Here is a 22,892-nt window from a genome sequence, read left to right on the forward strand (position 1 = left end):
TAAAATCATAATGTGTGCCATTTCTTATATTGTTTCGAATCAGAATTAACATCTTAATTAGGAAGTAAACAGGGGTTTACAATTCTTTAACCTTAAGCCTGCTGGGGGCAAGTGATTCTGCCTTTGCGACCTGTGCAGACCAAGATCAGCCTGCAGATCAGCCTGCAAATCCGTGCAGGCTGATCATGGTCTGCACTGTTCGCTATTCAGTCAGTAAATTTTCAGTGAACACCCCTTCAAATAATAAATGGTATTACCCAAATTGAATGATGGTCCAGTCCATTTTAGAAATTTAGCAGGCTAAGGGTTAAATAGTGCCTTTACCTAATCAAATTTCACAGTACCTGATGTTCCAATAAAAAGAAGCACATTCCATTTATTTTACCTGAGCATTACCTTTTCCTGTTTAAAATATTAACTTAAGATATGTCGAAAATTTTAAGAGGTGAATTTAACGTATGCTTTGTGTCTGCTTGTTTTTATTACTGCGTTCGTTTGTAGTACATGTACTGTGTACATGTGCTCAGTCACTGTGTGCGTGTACACAGTTGCACGTTCCCATGTTTCCATGTGGAGTGCTGTATGGGCGGCTACACATTCCCATGTTTCTATGTGGAGTTCTGTATTGGCGGCTGCACTTTTTGAGTTTGGCTTTACCTGCTTGACTTTTGTTCTTGTTTTCCAAGTGTCCCGAAGTGTTCTCAAAAGTGTAATCCATGTAAATATGAAAGTGCTAAAAATGTAAAGACTCGAAGTTATGCATCTATATGTGTGCAATCCTGGAAATCATTAATTTCTCTACCAATCGGAAGCAGTTAACAAGTGCTCATACTATATTTGCGTGCTAATGATCGCAAATGGTCAAAATCGATACCCATTCGCACTTCACACAATACAGTTCCTCCGATTTTCGGCTAGTACGTCATGTTTGCCGCTGTCAGTTTTATGTTACGATGGCTCTTTATCACAGTGGATAAAACGAATGATCGAAAATATTCAAAGCTTTAAGGTTTTTAATTAAAATCAGTTGTGAACTTTTTTAGTTTGTTCAGAGTTAAAAAATGACCAGTAATTGTTTCTCAATTAAGGTTTATATAAATATAAATGTATATGTCGAATTAAACATTGTATATTGAATCACGGTATACATAGTGAACTACATTCACCAACGATCTGATACGGAGCGGTCACGATGTAAGCAGGCCAAGTGATGAAGATATGTGTATGTTGAAGGACAGGTGATTAAAAGCATTTGTGCATTAAAATTTTTATGCTTTTAAGATATTTAATGATTTTTGCTTTAAAACTAAAATTTGCATTTTTGCAATTTAACTTCGACAGAAAAGAATAAATTACAATCATATTATATATAAAAGTGAAACAAAGAATCAAAATAATTAAACGAAATCAAATATATTTACACAAAATGAATAACGGAAGGACATTACACCTCAACAGTGAAAATAAAGAACCATATGAGAATCATAGCAAGGATAAAGCGGCTGATAAGCAGATAGATGTGGAGAAAGAAACTAAAGAAGAATCTCCAAAACAAAACGGGCTTCCCGTGGACAGAGGTTGGGCATGGGTTATACTTTTTGGTAAGCTGCACCTTCTAACATTCGAGAAATTATAAATTTTATGGTGTATATATATATGGCTTTCTTCTTAGTATGTACAATGTAGCTAAAATAATCTTCTAATTACAATGGAAATAGTATATATATATATCATATATCATCCAACATGATAATAAATTCTAGAATCATTTTTTCATCAGAAAACAAGAGCTGTCACTAATGGTGACAAATGCCCCCCGCAGCACCTTGACCTTTGACCTGGTGACCCCAAAGTCAGTAGGGGTGGTGTACTCAATAAATACTATCAGCATATGAAGTTTGAAGGTCCTGGGTGAAGTGGTTCGCATGTAAAGTGCCTTCATGCAAAAAGTTAACGTTGGCCCCTGAGACCTTGACCTTTGACCTGGTAACTCCAAAATCAGTAGGGGTGGTGTACTCAATAAATACTATCAGCACGTGAAGTTTGAATGTCCTGGGTGAAGTGGTTCGCGAGTAAAGTGCCTTCATGCAAAAAGTTAACGTTGGTCCTTGAGACCTTGACCTTTGACCTTGTAACTCCAAAATCAGTAGGGGTGGTGTACTCAATAAGTACTATCAACATGTGAAGTTTGAAGGTCCTGGGTGCAGTGATTCGCGAGTAAAGTGCCTTCATGCAAAAAGTTAACGTTGGCCCCTGTGACCTTGACCTTTGACCTGGTGACCCCAATTTCAGTAGGGATGTTGTACTCAATAAGTACTATCAGCACGTGAAGTTTGACGGTCCTGGATGCAGTGGTTCACAAGTAAAAGGCCTTCAAGCAAAAGGTTAACGTTGGCCCCTGTGACCTTGACCTTTGACCTGGTGACCCCAATGTCAGTAGGGTGGTATAGTTAATAAGTTCTATCAGCATGTGAAGTTTGAAGGTCCTGGGTACAGTGGTTCGCGAGTAAAGTGCCTTCATGCAAAAAGTTAACGTTGTGACGAACGAACGAACGGACGGACAGTTGAAAACTGATATGCCTCCCTTTGGGGGCATAAAAATATAGGTTGGCATGATTGCGGGGATGCTTAACAGCACTTATATACAAATTAGTTGCATATAACCGTTCTTCCCATTTTACGAAGACCATGCTAGCTACATAGTACAGGTACTGTTGCAATTATTAAATGATATTTTCCAGCTTCTTGGTGCAATTGTCTTCTGTCTATCGGAAGTTACAAAGCATTCGGTGTGTTATTCATAGAAATCCAGGCTAAATATGGCTCAAGTTCGTCCATGACGTCTTTGATTGCTAGTTGTTTAAATGGCACATACAGTTTTACTGGTAAGAGAAATTATGATATAATCAATAAAAATGTTACAAACATCTCTGTTTCTTTTTACACGACAGCATATATAGGTAGGTGCGCTTAATCCATACCCTGCTAAATTTCTAAAATGAACTTACCCATCTTTCGATTTGGGCAATACCATAAACTGTTAAAAGGGATCCTTACCAAAACGATACTGACTGAATGGCGAACGGTGCAGGCTGATCATGATCTACAATAGTCGCAAAGGCAATATCAATTGTGTCCAGCATGATAAGCATTGAAAATAATTGTAATTTTACTTTCGCTCTCCAAATAAGATACAATCATCCCGATTAAAATAGAAAAACCTGATCATTCCTAATATTTATGTAAGAAATCTCACCGAAGAACATAATTCCAATTAAATTCCGGAAGTACAACGATTTTTTTATTAACTCATAAATAAAATTGTCGATGCTCAATTACTACCTGCTGTTTAGCACCTGCATTCTAGTCGCCGTTTCTAACGTTCGCAGGACCTACCATACTTTTGATATATCTCCTGTCACTGTTCACAAATGTAATTATGAATTATTCGAACTAATACTCATTTGCCTGCTAAAATATATTTTATTCATTAATTTTCTTTCAGCATTAATTGTCACAACAGTTGGCTTACGATATTTTAGCAGTAGACAGTTCATTGTATTAGGAGGCCTGATCATATCCGCAGCGTATATTCTGTCCGCATTCGCACCAACAGTAGAAATACTGATCCTTCTTCTTGGCTGTGTAAGTGGTAAGCTAATTTTTGTTTAAGATATTTCTGAGTAAAATAAACAATTAATTCGCTTTTGCCGCATTGGGTGCTTCGACATTGGTAAGTTGTGCCAAAATTCTATGTCATTGGCGTATTAAAGGGAACAATGGTTACCAGCGTCAACATCTGGTGAGGGTATTCTATTAATCTACCAATGCGTCATATATTCATTAAAAATGACTTCCGTAAATTTAAATTACTTCGACATATTTGTATAAGGTGCTGTGCTGTTTGACTTGGACTTTTGTCTTCAATCGACTTTATTTTGCATGTAAAAAGTCGTAATATCTGTAGTATACGTGCACAAAATATCTGCGTGGGTATTACGGATGTCACCAATACATACCAAAAGCAGAACGAACCACTATCAACCCATATCGGTAACAATAGAAAAATTTCGTCCGTGCCAGTGTTTAAACGCAGAATGGCTTTCACTCGACAGAGAGTTTCTGGAAATGGACTTGCAGCTTATTATATATACTAGAAATATGTATGTACATTTTTGTATTTAAAACAGCTAGAGACCAATCATGTTTTTAATTTGTACAGGCTACTCTTTTAAAAGAATTATTCGCCAAATGAGTAGTTCGAATTTTATATAATTACATTACAAATGATGATAAACGGTTTTGTTTCAGGTATAGCACATGGAATGATAACTGCACCAACAATGACACTCATTAGCCAGTATTTTGAAAAGTACCGAAGCCTCGCCAACTGCATTGCTACCACAGGTGCTAGTGTTGGTTCTCTTATTTTCTCGGTTCTTATTCCTCATTGGATTGATGTGTATGCATTTTCTGGTACTGTCTTGCTGCTAGGCGGTGTGATGTTACAGATGACCATCTCCGGTTTGCTGATGCGTCCAACAACCTTTTACACTAAAGATACTACTAACACTGACAAAGAACGTGATACGGATGAAGCGCAAAACGATAACAAAATTATTTGTGAAATCGACGAACAGAAAACGAATGGAGCTCTAAAATATACAAAACACGCAGACAAATTAAGCAAAGTTCTTAAAAGTGAAACAAGAAACGGTAGTCATTTAGAGCTGCAAAATGGACACAACATCAAAGGAGCAAGTTCACCTTTAATTGACGCCAAGTATTCTCCTGTTTCGTTACGTATCGCTGCAGCCCGGAACCGGAGGAAACGTACAATATCCGAACTCAGTAAAACGAGTCTTGCACATACAATGGGTAGTGCAGTTTCAGCTCTGAACAAATCTAGTATTGGAAGGTACGCAAGCACAGAACTTTCCTTTTCTTCTATGTTAGATCTGAGTTCAAAGACACAACAAGAACATAAAGAAAAACATTCCGAAAACAAACAGACATGTGCATGTTTTAAAAGAGTCTGTTCCAAATTTGGCTCAGTTATTGACTGTGGGCCAATGAAAAGGATTCCGTTTCTATTCTTTATTCCCTGTGGATGTTTTATCATAATGGTGTCAGCTATTGGGCTTTATCTACCAGCGTATGCCAAAGACTTAGGGATATCTTCCAAAAAGTGTGGACTTCTAATAACCATAATAAGTGTCACTGATATGTGTGCGGCAATTTTCTGGGGTGTATTTGCAGACAAACAGTACATACGAAGGCACAAAATCCTATCCTTTGCAGTTGTGACGATGGGATTTGCAACTTGTTTTACTCCACTGTTCAAAACGTATACTGCATGTGTGGTATACAGTGTGATTTATGGAATATTTGGTCGTGTATACTTCAGTCTGTACCCAGTAATTCTGGTCGACTTTATAGGTCTCGAAAATTTGCGAAGTGCACTTGGTATTTTCGGTCTTGCACAGACAGCCACATCAGCGGGTTTGCAGCCTGTCATAGGTACGACATTACTCTTCTCTGTTCTACATGTGATAGGCTATCAACTTAAGCTTGGTCATTCGAGTTTGATACGTAAAGTTGAAATACTGTTATAATGTTACATTACTATTGTACCTAAGCTTACAGATACGTTAATGATGAGCTATTTGTTATGGTTGAAAGCTTTAGAATTGACCAGAATTTCAACTTAACACGTTTCCATTCACTAGCTTAGTTTAAGTTTTCAAACTATCGCATGGAAATATCACTAGAGTCAGAAAACTAAGATGTTCACTATACTATTTTTCTTTTAATGCTTGTATATGACTGTTGGACTATTTTAGTTGTCGGCCCGTTTGTATTAATATTTCCAATTAATTACGATAGTATTGTTCGATCTGCACGATACACAAGGACTACCAAGGGAAAATTTAAGAAAATGAATATCTTTTTAAACCTTTATTTAAAATTTTACAAAACTTATTCTGTATTTTTTCTTCCTTTTAATATTGAATAGAACAAACCGAACCGACTAAAATAATTTATCCTGCATATGTTGCACAGGTGTGATGAGGGACCACTTTGAATCGTATTCACCTGGAATGCTGCTGATATCAACAATGATTATGATTGGTGGACTGTGGATACTCACGTTACCCTTTGCAGAAAAATATGAACAACGCAGGAACAGACAAAATATACAGGAGAAAGATATGGAACCATAGCTCTTATACTAGAATTGAACAAAGAACTATTAAACGGAGTCATTGTGTTTTGAAAACTCCTACGTGAGATATAAGGTGTATACATGTATGTCATTCATTGAAAAAATGTTAAGAATTCCCATTTTAAAACATGGAATAAGAATGGAGTATGTCCAACCTACAGTATCGAATGGTATCTTCAAATAGATTTTGTTTTCTTTTTGGATTGTTATGGGGCGAACAAGATCTGAACTTTGTTAAACATAATTATCATTCCTAAGATATAAATATAAAAAACCGGAAAGAAAACATTTAAGAATGACACCGAGTACAAAAGGTAAAAGTCATTGTTTTAACGTTACTTAGTAACTTGTTGAATCTTCTGTTGAACTTTATCTTTCCTTGGAATTGCATGATGTCATGTCTGTCAATCAATGGGTTATACATTGCTGTAAATTCCCTTCGCACAGTAAAGCTAGTAAAATTTATCTTCTTCCACTGGATATTAGCAATTTCCACATGTTTACAATATATCTGAAATTGGATCAAAACCTTGGGACGATGAAGGTACGCAAATTTTACGTGTTCCGTATACAAAGGTCATAATATCTAGTACCGCTTGACTTCGAATCATTTTCTTTTCTTTCTTTTCGTTTCAAAAATGTCAGTTCTCTAGAATAGAGTCCATAAAATCATAATACATATTTACAAAGCGCATTCCCGTTGTTCAAACAAACAGCTTCGTAAAATACCGTTCCAAATTCGAAGTAACACAGTAGCAAATTACCAGTGGCTTATGATTATCTGAATCACAAAGACAGTATACGAAAAGGGGGATAACCTTTAGTTATATTTGTCAATATTTCAACTTTCATTTCAATATCTTCAATACCATTCAAATTACATTACGGACGAGGAACATGTTAAGGGGTTAAATATGAAGAAGAGAACGGATTGCACAAAACAATTTGGAAGTCTTGCCAAAGCTATTAAATCAGCAGTTGGTAGCTTTCAGCCTTACTTGCGGATTTTCCTCGGTTGTTATCTTAAAATAAAACGAAGGCCATATCTTCCTTCAGAACGATATGCAACGCTGATTTTGTGCTTTGATGCTGTGAGGTGGACATATATACCATGACTGACAAACATTCAGCTGAACCCAACGGAATTAGTGTCCTGATGTCGGTTAGACACGAAACTGCAATGTCGACCTTTAGCTCTACGAATAAATGTCAAAACAACAGAGTCCTATTTCCCCAAAGAGTATTGAAAAATGTAATCTATGAACAGATGGTTCTGGTATGCAGAATAGGTAGGAGAATAGTTTCTGTACAAGACACTATGCATTTTTGGACTTTTGCTTTTACTCACTGTGATCTATACATAGTCCAAATGTCCGTTTTATTAGAATCACAATAGATGGTATGCACAATGACATGTCAGAAAAGCGCTACTTTCAATACTGTACACGAACGTTTACTGATATAACTTATATGTTATTCTATGCCCAAAAGACACTTATAAACTCCTCTTAAACTACAGCGATAAACACGTGTCTGACTGCAACCGTCACCTTTCGAGTTGTCTGTGTCTGAGAAGAGGAGATGAGAAAGTCACTGTTCAATATCCAGATTTCTATTCGACAAAACCTTCAATGACCTTCAACGTATTCATATTAATGGGTTTTCTCTACTTAGTGCAGGATCGAAAGGCTTATGAGCGTAGCTACATTTAAAACATGCAACTTAAGTAAAATTACACTGATGGTTATTCTCATAAGTAAATAATGGATGCTATCAAACAAACACCAAGATTTAAAGTTCACTGTTTTCAAACTCTCATCACTTTTTGACAAACTTGTTACCAAGCTGACTAGTCCATACAGTCTTTCAAAGTCACATGATCATAAACGGCCTTGGCAAAATGTTTGCAATTGCTGATGAGCCAATTGTACTTTTTCTTCAGTTCATTTTCTTCGTAAAGCCAGTATATCAAATCAAACATACACTTTTTACCTTTATTCTCTGCCATAAGCTTAATGGCGTTCCTTTCCTTTCGTCTGTACTTATCCCTAACAGCTTCTAGACTTTTGCTTCTTTGTAAAGTAATTCCTTCAGAATTCTTTTCAATAGACCACCACCAGTTTTACATTTGAAACACTATAAATAGATGACAGAGCAGAAATTGCGTAACTTGCCACGATGACAGCTTTTGCTTGTACATAAGGACGTTAGTTATTTGTTCCCGTCTATCTACAAGATTCTTTAGTTTGTTAATCAGTTCAGATTCCTCAATATCGTAATATGCTCCCGAGTCTTCGTCTGCCTCAGTGTCGAAATATATCTTATAGGTCCACGCTTCTCCATTTTTAGTACCACTGCTACCAGATTTACCAGAACTTGAATCTGAACCTGAACTCTTTGACCCTGAACTACTTGAACCTGAACTCTTTGACCCTGAACTACTTGAACCTGAACTCTTTGACCCTGCACTACTTGAACCTGAACTCTTTGACCCTGCACTACTTGAACCTGAACTCTTTGACCCTGCACTACTTGAACCTGAACTCTTTGACCCTGCACTACTTGAACCTGAACTCTTTGACCCTGCACTACTTGAACCTGAACTCTTTGACCCTGCACTACTTGAACCTGAACTCTTTGACCCTGAACTACTTGAACCTGAACTCTTTGACCCTGAACTACTTGAACCTGAACTCTTTGACCCTGCACTACTTGAACCTGAACTCTTTGACCCTGAACTACTTGAACCTGAACTCTTTGACCCTGCACTACTTGAACCTGAACTCTTTGACCCTGCACTACTTGAACCTGAACTCTTTGACCCTGCACTACTTGAACCTGAACTCTTTGACCCTGCACTACTTGAACCTGAACTCTTTGACCCTGAACTACTTGAACCTGAACTCTTTGACCCTGAACTACTTGAACCTGAACTCTTTGACCCTGAACTACTTGAACCTGAACTCTTTGACCCTGAACTACTTGAACCAGAACTATTTGACCCTGAACTACTTGACCAGAACTATTTGAATCTGAACTTGAAGCACCCATTTCTGAAAAAATGTTTCATGTACTTTTTTTTTCAAAGTACATGAAACATTTTTCGTCTGCCTTATCAATTTCACTATATGTGCAATTAATACAGTTATAAATTCAATTTTTCTAATGTATTCTGTTTAAATCAAAAGTAGTCATTTAAAACATCAAAAGAAGTCGGATTCTTTTATTTTCCAAAATATCGGAAGCAGCCCGTACAAATATTTATTGAATTTGACCTTTGTAGTAACAATTCACAGTTCACAGCTGTCTATTTTCGAACAAATCACTAGTAATTAAACGAACCTTATTTGAAAAATTGATAATTTGAAGTTTTGATCGTTATATATCTTCCGTGTTTAAGCGAGGAGTGCTGGAGACATGAATTCAATAGAATCAATATCATGTTTAATTAGTGGCACAACGAGATTTTTGTTTAAAACACTGATATAATACTGGTTTAAAAGAGCTATAAGCATATATAATTGCACCACATGCTTTTGTATTTTATCAATTCAATGTCATAGTATACTAACATTGTTGAAGCAATGTCAGGCGTTTTAAATACACAAGATGAGAAAGATAAAGACTAGACTACAGCATATATATATAACATAAAGTTGGACACAAACCATTCCTTCAAAATTTATATATCAAGATCAAAGCACTAAGAGTACTGATGGGTCGGGGCAATTCAGATATATTTATAACATGGCAGAATAGATTTACTCCGGAAATCAGTTTACGTCTGGTATTTTCGAGATTCATGCACGCGCTGTGGGTACGAACAAACCAGTCTATAAATAGATGAAACTATGTAGCTTTGAAATATGTCAAAATACTAAACTCACACACGAACACAAATTCAACCTTATTGTATGAATTCTATATATAATGACTTTAACGTATCTGTCTTTGGTATCCGCAATATGTGTACCTACACTGATTTGGAAACACCCAGTTCCAGATTAAGACTATTCACTAACAAGTGCTGTCACAGGAGACAATGCACTCGACTATTTCTATGCTGGATAGGGAAACTGGACACATCTGAGGAAACTGGAGCTGTCACTGGAGTAGTTAATGACTCCAATGGTGGATAAAGATATTGCACAATAGCTTGAGTCTGTGTCAAAAATATTAAGTAATAAGAGAAGTAAAGATGAAGTGTATCAAAACATTATATAAGTATAACTTTAAGCATAAAGAGGACATAATTCATAAAACATTGGTGCAAGAGTTATGCATCATGTGTCCTATAATGTGGGCGATGATGTGGAACAACTACTTCAAGTTTAGATCAAATGCATTTCGTAATTAAGATATAGTGAAAATTCACCAAAATTAACCTTAAAATCTAGGTAATAGGGGCATAATTCATGAATAAAAATGGAACCAGAATTATGCCCCTTTGTCATATGATGTGGCTGGAACAACTATTTTAAGTTTGAATCAAATCCATTTAGTAATAACTGAAATAGAGTGAAAGTGTATCAAATTTCTACCTGAAATTCTAAGTAAAAGGGGGATAATTCATGAAATATTAGTGCAAGAGTTATGGCCCTTTTGTCATAAGATGTGTGTGATGATGTTGAACAACTTTTTTAAGTTTGAATCAAACCAATTTAGTAATACTGATATGTGAACGTGCATCAAAACTTTAACCTAAAATTCTAAGTAAAAAGGGCGATAATTCATTAAATATTGGTAACAGAGTTATGGGCCTATAGTGTCATATGATGAGGGAGATGATGTGGAATAACTACTTTCAGTTTGAATCAAATCCATTCAGGAAAAACTGAGAAAGAGTGAAATGTATTAAACCTTTAACCTGAAATTCTAAGTAAAAAGGGGATGACAATTCATGAAATATTGGGTGCGAGAGTTGTGTCCTTGGAGCCATATGATGTGGGTGATGATGAAAAATACCTGTTCTAAGTTTAAAGCAATCCATCAAGTAATTACAGAGATAAGGAGAAAAAAGTGAAAGTGTAAAGAAACTTTAACCAAGGTGGGGAAAAACGCCGACGCCGGGGTAAGTATGATAACTCTCAATACACTTTGTATAGTCGAGCTAAAACATAGCCATATGATGTGGGTAGTGATGAGGGGTAATTATTTTAAGCTTAAAACAAATTGATCAAGAGATAGGGAAAGTGCATTGCAACTTTAACCAAGATGCCGACGCGATAGGACGCCGACACCAGGTCTAGTAAAACAGCTCTCCATACTTTAATAGTATAGTCGAGCTAAAAAGCACCTTCAAGGATATGATAAGTCGGCCCCATTTGCAAGCAGACTTCTATTTAAAAAACACGAGAATAATTCTTTGAGCCTGATAAACACTCTTGTACCTTTATGTGAAATATGATCCGACACACTAACTTGACCTGTCAATTCCAAAGATGTTTTTATTGAGGACATTGTACAATAAAGGTGGCTGCCAGCAAACAGATTGTCATTTAAATCTTCAGTTTGAGTATCAGAACAGGTTATTCACAGTAATCAGAAATATTAGGCAACTTTGAACACATTGTCCACCCATAGTTATCTACTAGGTGTCACAATAAAGGTCTGGCCGGTAGTCGCCCTTTAGAAGCCCCTTATAATGAACTAAACGAGGTGAAAGGTCATTTGATGCATATTTTGATATGTGTCACTTGTATCTTTGTCATTTATCAGTGTAGAATAACAACAATGGTATCAAAATGAAACCAGGGTTTTGTTCATTTATTTACAAAAAACATAATAAAATTTTCTCATTTACAAACTTATGAATATTCATGAAAACTTGAGCCGATAATTCGTTAAATAAGACATTTTCAAATAATACAAAGATCAAAACTTCATTATTAGTGTTTATAAATGGACAAAAATAAGCAGAATTACATTTGAAACATTACAAATATATCAAATATGCATTTAAAACACATTTAGTATTAAAGGAATACAGTCATACATGCCACCCGTGGTATCCTTTGTATACATGCAAACTTAGATCAATGCAAAGTTGTGAAGCGTTATCAGTATATGTCCTAACTGGCATTTATTTACAGCTAGGATGACTTGTCTGTATACACGGGATACACATGTGGTCAGTCTGTATAACCTGATACCCAAAATGGCCTGCATCTATACTTAGGCACCCTCTTTGTATGCCATGGTCACTAGTGTATCTGTATGTATAGCTTACCTGACCTGTATCTATATCCATGATACCCAGATTGACCTGTATATCTATGATACATTGGGTGCCTTTCTGTATACTAGGGATATCCGTATTGCCATACATATAGGCCCTTGATAGCCTGTATGTCTACAATGGATACCACGAGTGGCATGTTTGTACTCCTAGGATACCTATAGTTTTCTGTATATATATCCAGGATGACCTTAATTTATTTCTAGTATACCCTGAGTGGTCTCTATGTATAGCAAGTTTACGGATAGCGGTACCCAGGATCCAGTAGTGGCCTGTAGTTATAGCCAATACGACCTGGCAGTATACCCAGGATACCTGCCTTTATACCTAGGGTTTACCGGTGGCATGTATTTATTCCCAGGATATTAATACACTGGTATGAAACGTTGCCTACGGTACATTGTAAGTGATAATTTTGTACTTACACACATGTTAGTTAGTCGAAATTACACGTACGACTGACTACAAATGTATTCAAGATTACTGCGCCCCTCGCGATGCCTGTGGCACCACCGAGATGCCCGCGGCACTTAACTAAAAGGTTGGCAGAACGAGGGAATACCTTTTCCTGGACATGTATTATATCTCAATCGATAAGATATCATGTCTTTATATAATACAAGACAGAAATAGATCATTCTTTTTAGCGGGAGATAAAATGACTCGAAATATTCACTTCTTCTGTAATTTTCTTGCCACTCTGCCCAATCAAAAACACGCGCAAAATAACAATATATCATATTTCTTCACAATCTGGGCATAGATGTGTCGGAAAGACACAACTACATTCCGCTGCATTTCCCGATTTCTCAAAAGTTTTTCCGTTTTCTCAAAAGTTTTTACTGTAAAAAAAAAAACCAAAAACAAAATTACTAACCGTGAGTGTAATATTTTTAAACATCCTGCTCAATGCCTGCGCCGTCAGAAGCCCGATGCCTTCATTTCAGCGGGGCGCATTTTGTGCCGCAGGCAACGTGTCATACCCGTGTCATAGTGGTGACATTAAGTAAATAGTCAGGGTGACCGGATACTCAAGGTGGCCTACCTAGGATACACTCTGGTAACCTGTCTATATACCAAGCATACTCAACGTATATACTGGCCTAGTGTATAGCAACGATGGTCTGCCTGTATACCTAGGTTTTTGACTCAGAAAGTCTTATATGTAAACCCGGGATAGATATCCATAATGGCCAGGATATATGGCCACGATGGCATGATTGTATATCATGGCTACACAGAGTGGCCTGGCTCTATACCTCGGGTACTGTTACGTCCGAGGCTGTTGATTTATTTAGTAACTTTGCTGGATAGAAACACCAGCCTTTGCAGAGAGGTTATGTAGGTAAGGAAGTCAATACAAATGCACGTAAAGGCTCTACTATACACTTAAATATTCCATGTAATATAAAAAGAACATTTTTATTGTTCTTTGTTTATTTTTGTTTTGGGGTTTCGCGCTATTTTCTATGTTACGACGGGCAGTTAACACTAACCAGTGTTCCTGAATTCTGTATACATGTGTTCTCAGCAAGTAAACTTCAGCTTCACAGTGCTAACGTGTGTTCTATTCCTGTCGGCGAGCTGACACTCGTTTTGAAAGGGTGGTCGAGTTGACGTGTGTTCTGTGTCTGCCAGCGAAGTGACATGTATGACTGTGTTTTGTTTCCACTAGCAAGCTGACACGTATTTTCAATCCCCGCCGGCGAGCTGAAACTTGTTCAGCTTTTGCCGGCGAGTTGACACTCGCTGTCGACCTGACGTGTGCTCTCTCTCTGACGTACAGCTAAAAATTTTTAGGAGACCCAAAAACCTCCTTAAGAGAGGGGTAGATCCCCTCCGCCCTCGTGCTTTCCCCCTCCACTGCTTTCGGTGTCTCGTAGCCGGACCTCTTTTTGGAAGCCGGCGGCGGCCCTGATACATAGGTAACCTGTCTGTAAACCAAATGTCATCCAAAGTGACCTGAATGTACAGCCATGATGGCATGTCTATATACCCACGATACCCATAATGGTGCGTATGTAAATCGAAGATACCCTTAGTAGCCTATATATACAAATGTATAGCAAGGATGGCAAGCCTGTATACCCAGGCTATTCAGAGTAATCTGTCCTTTAAATCAAGGAAACTCGGTTGGCCCCTTTGTATGTCCAGAATACCCAAATTTGCCTGTCTGTATATTCAGTATACCAATATTTGCCAGTATGTATACATGGGTAGCCAATATGACCTGCCTGTATGCACAGGATACCCAGATAGGCCTTTATATACATCCATGATACAATGCACCCATAGTGACCTGTATGTATAGCCAGGGTGGCCTTTCTGTATGCGCCATCACGTAGAGTGAATGGTTGTAAAACCCATAAATACCCATAGTGGAATGTACATTTATGTATGCCCAATATAATTTTCCTGTATAACTAGGATGTCCATGTTATCTGTATCTATATCCAGGCTTCCTATTGTTATCTGTATGTATACCCTGGTTTTCCCTAGATGTCTGTATGTATAGCAAAAACGGCCAGTCTGTATACGCAGGATGCCCAGAGTGGTATGTCTGTATACCCTAGATACCGACAGTCGCATGAATATTTAGCCCGTATTGACTGTCTGTATAAAAGATATACCAAAAATGGCCTGTCTACATACACTGATGATGTCTGTAAACTGCATTTTGGTACATTTGAACATGTTCAAATATTGAGTTCTGCTAAACTTTGGGCCAGAGGGCGTGAACTGTAGCAAACATTTCCACTACAGTCCATGGACAGGGTCAATAAAATGTTTTTCATCATTGTTTTGTTAGGCGACCTGTGGAGTTTCCACATTACATAATGATTAAGGCATATTAGTGACGCAAATAATACTCCTATCTAGTATTTATCCATGCATCTGTATGACACAAATTAAAATGAACAATGAACTAACTGCACGGTTAAAACTTGCTGATAAGTCATTTCAATTAAATGTCAATTTGCAGGTTAAATATTGAAAATATGTTTTGTTTTTACACATGAAGTGTGGTATGTTACATATAACGTTATTTCTAAATTTCTGCTTAAATAATGGATCTGAATTTATTTTATTAGACATAAAATAATTGTGATTTCATACAAAATGCATGTATTTGACAACTATTTCACAGTCAGATAAGTTCTTCCCGCAATAACATTCAACATTAGTTTTTTTCAATTGTTTCGCATAATTCAAAGTTTTAGGTACTGCCTCTACATAAATGGTGTTCCGACTGAAGAGCATCCCAATGAGTTACCGGAATACAACATGTTTTTATCAACTCATGATTGAAATTGGAGGTGCTTAATTACTATCTACTAACCAAATCTTATACTAAACCTGCTAAGTATCTTCTATCACTGTTTACTGAAGTGTTTTATATAGCAAGAGCTTATGCTCATTGACTTAATATCTTTTATTATTTCTTCCAGCATTAATTGTCACAACAGTTGGCTTACGACATTTCAGCAGTAGACAGTTCATTGTTTTAGGCGGTCTGATCATGTCCACAGCACATATTCTGTCCGCATTCGCACCAACTGTAGAAATACTGATCCTGCTTCTTGGTTGTGTGAATGGTAAGCTCTTTGTAAACTTTGTTTACAAAGCACTTCAGTTTTAGACATTTCTGAGTAAAATAAATAGTTCACTCACTCACTTTTGCCACATTGCATCTGTATTTTCATCACTGGTAACTCTTGGTAACAATTTATGCCATTGATGGACAAGTGGTAAGTATGGTTACCAGCATCGGTTAAAATTATGCCGACAACCTCAGGTGCGGGTGTTTTACTACTGCAGCATACATCTTCCTTAACACTGACCTTCACAAAATATAAACTACTATTATTTCTTTTGTATTAGTAGCTGCTTTCTATGAATGTGATGGACTTTTGTCCTTGTTTGTTTGTTTTTTTTTTTTTTGTTTTTTGTTTTCTTTTTGCATTCACGAAATTAGAAAATATCTGTAGCATATATGTTTAAAATATCTGCGTTGTTATTAAGAACCAATGGCGGTTGTCATCACTGGCTCCAAAAGCAGAAATAACAACTGGCTGTCAATATTGGTACCAATGATAATTTTCATCCATGCTTATAGCATGTAGCTTCCACAGGTCAGAGAGAATTTTGGAACAGGGATTTGTACATTTTTGTATATTCTTATATATACTAGAAGTAAATATGTAGTTCAGCCTTTAGAAGAACTGGAGACCGATCGTGTTTTTAATTTTTGCAGGCTCCTCTTTAGAAAAAAAAAACATTCACTAGCTGATTCCTTTAAACAAACACACTGGGTAATTTAACTACACAAACTGGATTACAATCAATTATCATTATCTAACAAGTGATGATATTTCAAAGCTTTTCTTTCAGGTATAGCTCATGGAATGATTACTGCACCAACAATGGCACTCATAAGTCAATATTTTGAAAAGTACCGAAGCCTCGCCAACTGCATTTCTGCCACAGGTGCTAGTGTTGGTTCTCTCATTTTCTCGGTTCTTATTCCTCATTGGATCGATGAATATGCATTTTCTGGTACTGTCTTGCTGCTAGGCGGTGTTATGTTACATATGACCGTCTCAGGGCTGTTGATGCGACCAACAACATTTTATACAAAAGATAAGGATCCTAATACGGATGAAACGCAAAATGATGACAAAAACTTTTGTGATATCGATGAACAGAAAACAAATGGATCACTAAAAAGTAAAAGACACACAGACAAAATAAACAAAGTTCGTACAGCAAGTGAAACGAGAAACGGTGGTCACCTAGAACTGCAAAATGAACACAATATCAAAGGAACTACTTCACCTTTAATTGACGCAAAGTTTTCTCCTGTCTCGTTACGTACCACTGCAGCTCGGAACCCGAGGAAACGTACAATATCCGAGCTCAATAAAACAAGTCTTGCACATACAATGGGTAGTGCAGTTTCAGCTCTGAACAAATCTAGTATTGGGAGGTACGCAAGCACAGAACTTTCTTTTTCTTCTATGTTAGATCTGAGTTCAAAAACGCAAGAAAATGACGAACAACATTCTGAAAACAAACAAACATGTGCATGTTTTAAAAGTGTCTTTTTCAAATTTGGCTCTGTTATTGACTGTGGGCCAATGAGAAGGATTCCGTTTCTATTCTTTATTCCCTGTGGCTGTTTCATCATAATGGTTTCATCTATTGGGCTTTATCTACCAGCGTATGCCAAAGACTTAGGAATCTCTTCCAAAAAGTGTGGACTTCTTATAACTATTGTAAGTGTCACTGATATGTGTGCAGCGATTTTCTGGGGTGTATTTGCAGACAAACAGTACATACGAAGGCACAAAATCCTATCATTTGCAATTGTGACGATGGGATTTGCAACTTGTTTTACTCCACTGTTCAAAACGTATACTGTATTTGTGGTATACAGTGTGATTTATGGAATATTTGGCCGTGTATACTCCAGTCTGTACCCGGTGATTCTGGTCGACTTTATAGGTCTCGAAAATTTGCGTAGTGCGCTTGGTATTATGGGTCTTGCACAGACAGCCACATCTGCGGGTTTGCAGCCTGTTATAGGTAAAACATTACCCTTCCCTGTTCTACATGTTATGTCATCTTGATCATTCAAATTTGATACGTAAAGCTGAGATCCTGTTATAATGCTATATAGTCATTTTCCTAAGCTCATTTATATGTTTATTATGAGCCCTTGTTATTGTCGAAGTCTTTCACAATTTGCTAACTATTGAAGATGGTGTCAACCTGACACGTTTCCATTCACTAGCTTAGTTTAAGCTTACAACCTGCTGCACAGAAAGGTCACCAGTGTGAGAAGAAAGAGAGAAATTTACTGTATCATCGTGCATATGACGAAGTAATTTAAAAGGTGGCATCCTTAAAAGAATGAACACCTTTTAAATCCTTTATTTGAAAGTTTACATAACTTATTTTTATTGTTTTATTTTATAGTTGATAGCTGTATACAACAGTCCGGCTTAAAAAATTAATGTCTCATTTGTTGTTACATTTTATATAACAGGTATGATGAGGGACCACTTTGAATCGTACTCTCCGGGAATGCTGCTGATATCAACAATGATTATGGTTGGTGGACTGTTGATACTCGCGTTACCCTTGGCAGAGAAATATGAACAACGCAGGAACAGACAAAATATACTGGAGAAAGATATGGAAGAACCATAGCTCGTAAACAAGAACTGGATAAAGGATTATTAAACGGCATTATCTTGTCCTGGGATACATGATGTATAGTCAATTGTCGAAAACATATTTCAGAATTGCATTTGTAAAACATGGAACAAAAATGAAGTATGTCCGACAACATAGAGTATCGAGTTGATATTCCGACTGGAAATGTATTGTATATGTTCTTCGTTTTGTTTATGTTTTGGAATGTTATAAAGTAAACAAGATAAAAGGTAAGGGTAGATTTCTAGGAAGCACAGAGCACCCCAAACACAGCCACAGAGCCATGCATCGCAAAGAATGCTCACAAAAAAGAGAAGCCGTAACGGAAAAATATTGTAGACGGGTTGCTTCTAAAACCCTGAACATTATTTAAACAGAATACTAGTAATCGTATTTTGAAGCATACCTTGGAATCAACTATAGAAATTAAAAGCTAAAATATTTAAGAATTAAAATGTCATTGAATAAATGTTAATTGTATCCAACATCACTGTGCATCGTGTTGAATATCAGTGTTGAAATGTTTTGTATCTGTTCTTGGGTTCGGAGTCTGTCAGAAATTTTATTATTCATTGCTGTGAATTTCTTTACACTCGCAGTTAGGCTTGCAAAATTTATATGATGCAACTGGTATGACATGGATACAAGGACTTTTAGCATGCTTACAATGCACTGAATCAAAACCTTGGGACCATGGAAGGTGGCGCAAATTTTGCCTCCTCTGTTTACTTGGTCATAGCATATAATGCTGCATATCATTTTCCTTTTTTTGTTCTACTACACCTTCACAACCGTGAAGATTTCGAATGCCAGTTTACTAGCATTTGACTGTATCATCAAGTCCATAAAATCATATTACATTCCATTAGTAAAACTGATTCAAATCCGAATTGACAAAAATAAGCACATTATCAGTGGTTTATGATTATTTGAATCCGTTTTGCCACTGGCCTTGTAAAATGTCATTACGTTCTCTACTGACATTTACATCTGCAATAAAGAGAAATGTAAAAAGAAATTTTGAAGAAATAAGTATGAAATCTCGCAGTTTGAGGATAGTCGTCAAACATTGAAGATAAAAAGCAAAAACAGTTCAATCAATAGTTTGTCGTGCACAGGAGAAAGTATTATGTGCACATGAGATATGGAAAGCATTTGCACAAGACGCCTTACATATCTTATTGTCAGTGAGCACTCAGCCAAAAATATATTTGAACCGGGTAATTGAAGATACCTAGGCTTAATGTTATCTCTTTTCATAGGAACACCTGTTTACTGACATTTAAAGTTGATGCAGTTTCATAAGGCGAAAAGTATGGTCCATTTATTATGAGAGATTGTGTGTTTGTGTTTGAAGAGGATTATCCTCATCGTTGGTAAACCATATTGGCGGGCACGCTAGTTTATTTTATGAGAGTATTTGCTACTAGATGACCAACTCAGGAATAAAAAACAGGGACAGCCATTTTCCAGGAAGTAAGTCGAAAGTCAACATAATTTAACATGCAGCAGAATATTTCGGCCTGCTAACTTCCAATTTCTTTAGATTAGATGCGTACTTGTCCCCGACTATGAGACTTTTCACAGCAGTATCAGTGGTTCCCATCCTATACCCATAGCAAAATGCGCCTGTAACGTTAAATGTATATTTTAACGACATGTAGATAAGATCAATAATAAAGTCCTTTGGAAGCATATAGAACGCAACCACACAAAATAACAGCGGACTTGGTTTGGCGGAGTCTGTTTAAGTATGAGGTAATGAAATGTGCAACACACTGTAGCACCGGCTAAATGGACTCGAGCCAGAAAATACACTTATTGCGACTTCTAACGCCCCTTCATAGTATTAGCAATATCTCTCAAAATACTACAATAAATTTATGAAATTTCTCAGACATTTAGACAAATATCTTGATAAGAACATACAAAAATTTCAACAAAATCAAATACATGTAGTGCAAAGATAACACTTTGTTCATTTTAGGACATCTACCCATATTAAAAAGTCGCAGATAAAGATGAATGTTTTGTTTTCATCATCAGTCAACGAGCAAATATAATTTATAACGATACAGGGGTGTAGATATTGAATTTTCACTGATATATGTTCAAATATCCAACTTAATTTAGATTTGTTTCCTATATCTGACATAAAAAAATTAAGTTATTGTGGTTTTATCATGATTCTCCTGCCTTATAATGAAATTCGCTCGTTTGTAAATCCCAGACATAAAAAAATATCGAGAGGACGTAAGAAATTGAAAAAGTGGAAAACCACAGGACATCCAACACGACATAAACGAAAATGTTGCAGGCTCGGTTTGGCTGAGTCTCTACTGTTCACGCCCTCTAGCCCCGGGTTGAACAGAACTCAACATTTACACATATTATAAATACATGTACCAGAATATAATTTAGAGACACCGGCAGATGTATTCATACGATGGTGCACATGGTACACAGAGGTTTCGGTAACAACACCGAGTCCAGATACAGAGAGACTCTATGGCCGCCACACCTTAAAGTCTGCTGTTGTGAGAACAATAAAATCTATAAGATCCTTTGGAAGCATAGAACTCAACAAGTAAAATATTGGCAGATTCGGTTTGATCGGGTCTTTTCATGACAGGTAACGTTCCTGGCACATGCTTATGCGGACTTATATATTCTATAGGCATTCGTGGCCAAGTTGCTATGGTGACTTCGAATCACTTGTCCATCATCGCTGTTAGTTCGACAATTCGCTTAGGGTGTAGAATTCTTTCAGGTGGGGAAGCTAACCAACTGTTTTGTGGAAGGTCAATGGTTTTATCTCGGTGCGCACTTGTGCTTTAAATAATGGCTTCAAGCGGCATCTTGGGTCTTCTGCACCATGGAAAGGGGAAAAGTCGTCAATTGTGTCAGTGCGACTTAAAATCACAGAAAACAAAATTGAGTACTTTAAACGGCGCTTAAAAAAATATAATCTGTGAAAGATTCCTTGGAAGCACATAGCGCAATAAAGCAACTTAATAGCAGGATCGGTTTGATTTAGTCATGAGAGGAAATGAAATGTGCATCGACGCCCCCTAGCAACGGCTTATGTGGGATTCTGTTGCAGTAAAAATGAATGCACTCATAATCCCAAAGGACCAGAAAATATAATACCTCTGTATCCAAGCATGGTCTTTCAAGGTTTGCATGATAATTAAAAATGGGCTTTTCAGATTTGGGCACTTTATTGTTATAACAATACTAATAGAATTATGACAGTCACTAACACCAGTTGAGAAATTTAGGCTTTTCATGCATAAATGTTTTTTATTTGTTAATGTCATATCCACAGGTGATGGTTGCATATTTTTCATGAAACATGTAGAATTTCTAATCAATTTTTCAAAGTCAAGCAGGTCAATAATATCTAAAAGTGGTCTCTCTTTAGCTCCACTGAGTAAGTCATAATTCATATCTCCTAGGAACATACAGTTTTCAAATTTTGTGAAACACGTCGAAGCTAAGCTTACAAAAATTTCTGAAAATAGCCCAAGATTCATGCTTGGGGGTCTGTAGAAACACGATATTGCCCATTTACATTTATTATTAAATATAACCTCAAAAGTCATACTTTCAAGATCTTCTGCTTTCAAATACTTCCTTCTTCTAGCAGGGATGTCAGACCTTATGAAACATGCAATACCACCTCCGTGAGAGTTCCTGTCTCTGCGCTCAAGCTTGTACCCAGGAGCAACAAACAAACTGTCCAAGAAAGATGCATCTAATTTAGTCTCTGAAAAAGATAACATGTCCACTACTTTATCAGACAAGATTTCACAAATTTCTGAGAATTTGTAACGCAAGCTGTTTACATTAAGTTCACGCAATTCATCAAAAGGAGATCTTGTTTGTTCATCACTATTGCAACTATAGTCTAAAATATCTGGCTCATGACCTTCTTCATCTAGTTCGAAATAAAGAGTCTGAGAAATGGAAGTTGCTGCACCCATTACATATCCATGGTTGGTCATTTGCTCTTAGATAATCATAGTCAGCTTGGGTCAGGTTTGCACATTTCATATGCCACCACAGGTAACATCAATATATATACGTATATGCCACGGTGGTTTTTTGCAACTGCCCTGTTGCAGTGTCCGCATGGGTATCTTACAGGGCCGGGGTTTAATGAATTGTCCCCACATAGAAGCAAAATGCAAAGTTTATGTTTCTTGG

The 22,892-nt window shown here is 36.8% G+C and overlaps 3 protein-coding genes across 3 annotated transcripts; 2 read left to right on the forward strand and 1 right to left on the reverse strand.

Annotated features, from left to right (window-relative positions):
* The first annotated feature begins 10 nt into the window (after positions 1–10).
* On the forward strand, positions 11–7,189 carry LOC123555041 (monocarboxylate transporter 14-like). The gene is made up of 5 exons (XM_045345567.2): positions 11–1,601; positions 2,742–2,885; positions 3,506–3,652; positions 4,312–5,520; positions 6,064–7,189. The coding sequence occupies exons 1-5, from the start codon at positions 1,427–1,429 to the stop codon at positions 6,222–6,224; spliced, it is 1,836 nt and encodes a 611-aa protein (XP_045201502.2). The 5' UTR covers positions 11–1,426; the 3' UTR covers positions 6,225–7,189.
* A 1,159-nt stretch (positions 7,190–8,348) lies between these two features.
* Positions 8,349–12,476, reverse strand: LOC128558756 (protein rtoA-like). The gene is made up of 2 exons (XM_053548953.1): positions 12,456–12,476; positions 8,349–9,248 (listed from the first exon to the last, which is right to left on the reverse strand). The coding sequence occupies exons 1-2, from the start codon at positions 12,474–12,476 to the stop codon at positions 8,349–8,351; spliced, it is 921 nt and encodes a 306-aa protein (XP_053404928.1).
* Positions 12,477–15,743: 3,267 nt separating this feature from the next.
* LOC123555652 (monocarboxylate transporter 12-like) lies at positions 15,744–19,264 on the forward strand. The gene is made up of 3 exons (XM_053548980.1): positions 15,744–16,060; positions 16,857–18,050; positions 18,514–19,264. The coding sequence occupies exons 1-3, from the start codon at positions 15,985–15,987 to the stop codon at positions 18,675–18,677; spliced, it is 1,434 nt and encodes a 477-aa protein (XP_053404955.1). The 5' UTR covers positions 15,744–15,984; the 3' UTR covers positions 18,678–19,264.
* The last annotated feature ends 3,628 nt before the right edge of the window (positions 19,265–22,892 follow it).

This window comes from Mercenaria mercenaria, chromosome 7, assembly GCF_021730395.1.
Source record: "Mercenaria mercenaria strain notata chromosome 7, MADL_Memer_1, whole genome shotgun sequence".
In the NCBI taxonomy this organism is placed as follows: domain Eukaryota; kingdom Metazoa; phylum Mollusca; class Bivalvia; order Venerida; family Veneridae; genus Mercenaria; species Mercenaria mercenaria.

What these genes read in the sequence shown, in the direction of transcription:
- LOC123555041 (XM_045345567.2), top strand. Translation starts at nt 1,427, where the DNA reads ATGAATAACGGAAGGACATTACACCTCAACAGTGAAAATAAAGAACCA. An exon ending in TGGCACATACAGTTTTACTG is followed by an intron (nt 2,886 to 3,505) that starts GTAAGAGAAATT and finishes ATTTTCTTTCAG; the next exon opens with CATTAATTGTCACAACAGTT. An exon ending in TCTTCTTGGCTGTGTAAGTG is followed by an intron (nt 3,653 to 4,311) that starts GTAAGCTAATTT and finishes GTTTTGTTTCAG; the next exon opens with GTATAGCACATGGAATGATA.
- LOC128558756 (XM_053548953.1), bottom strand. Translation starts at nt 12,476, where the DNA reads ATGGATATAGATACAGGTCAG. An exon ending in TGGATATAGATACAGGTCAG is followed by an intron (nt 9,249 to 12,455) that starts GTAAGCTATACA and finishes AGATTCAAATAG; the next exon opens with TTCTGGTCAAGTAGTTCAGG.
- LOC123555652 (XM_053548980.1), top strand. Translation starts at nt 15,985, where the DNA reads ATGTCCACAGCACATATTCTGTCCGCATTCGCACCAACTGTAGAAATA. An exon ending in GCTTCTTGGTTGTGTGAATG is followed by an intron (nt 16,061 to 16,856) that starts GTAAGCTCTTTG and finishes CTTTTCTTTCAG; the next exon opens with GTATAGCTCATGGAATGATT. An exon ending in GGGTTTGCAGCCTGTTATAG is followed by an intron (nt 18,051 to 18,513) that starts GTAAAACATTAC and finishes TTTATATAACAG; the next exon opens with GTATGATGAGGGACCACTTT.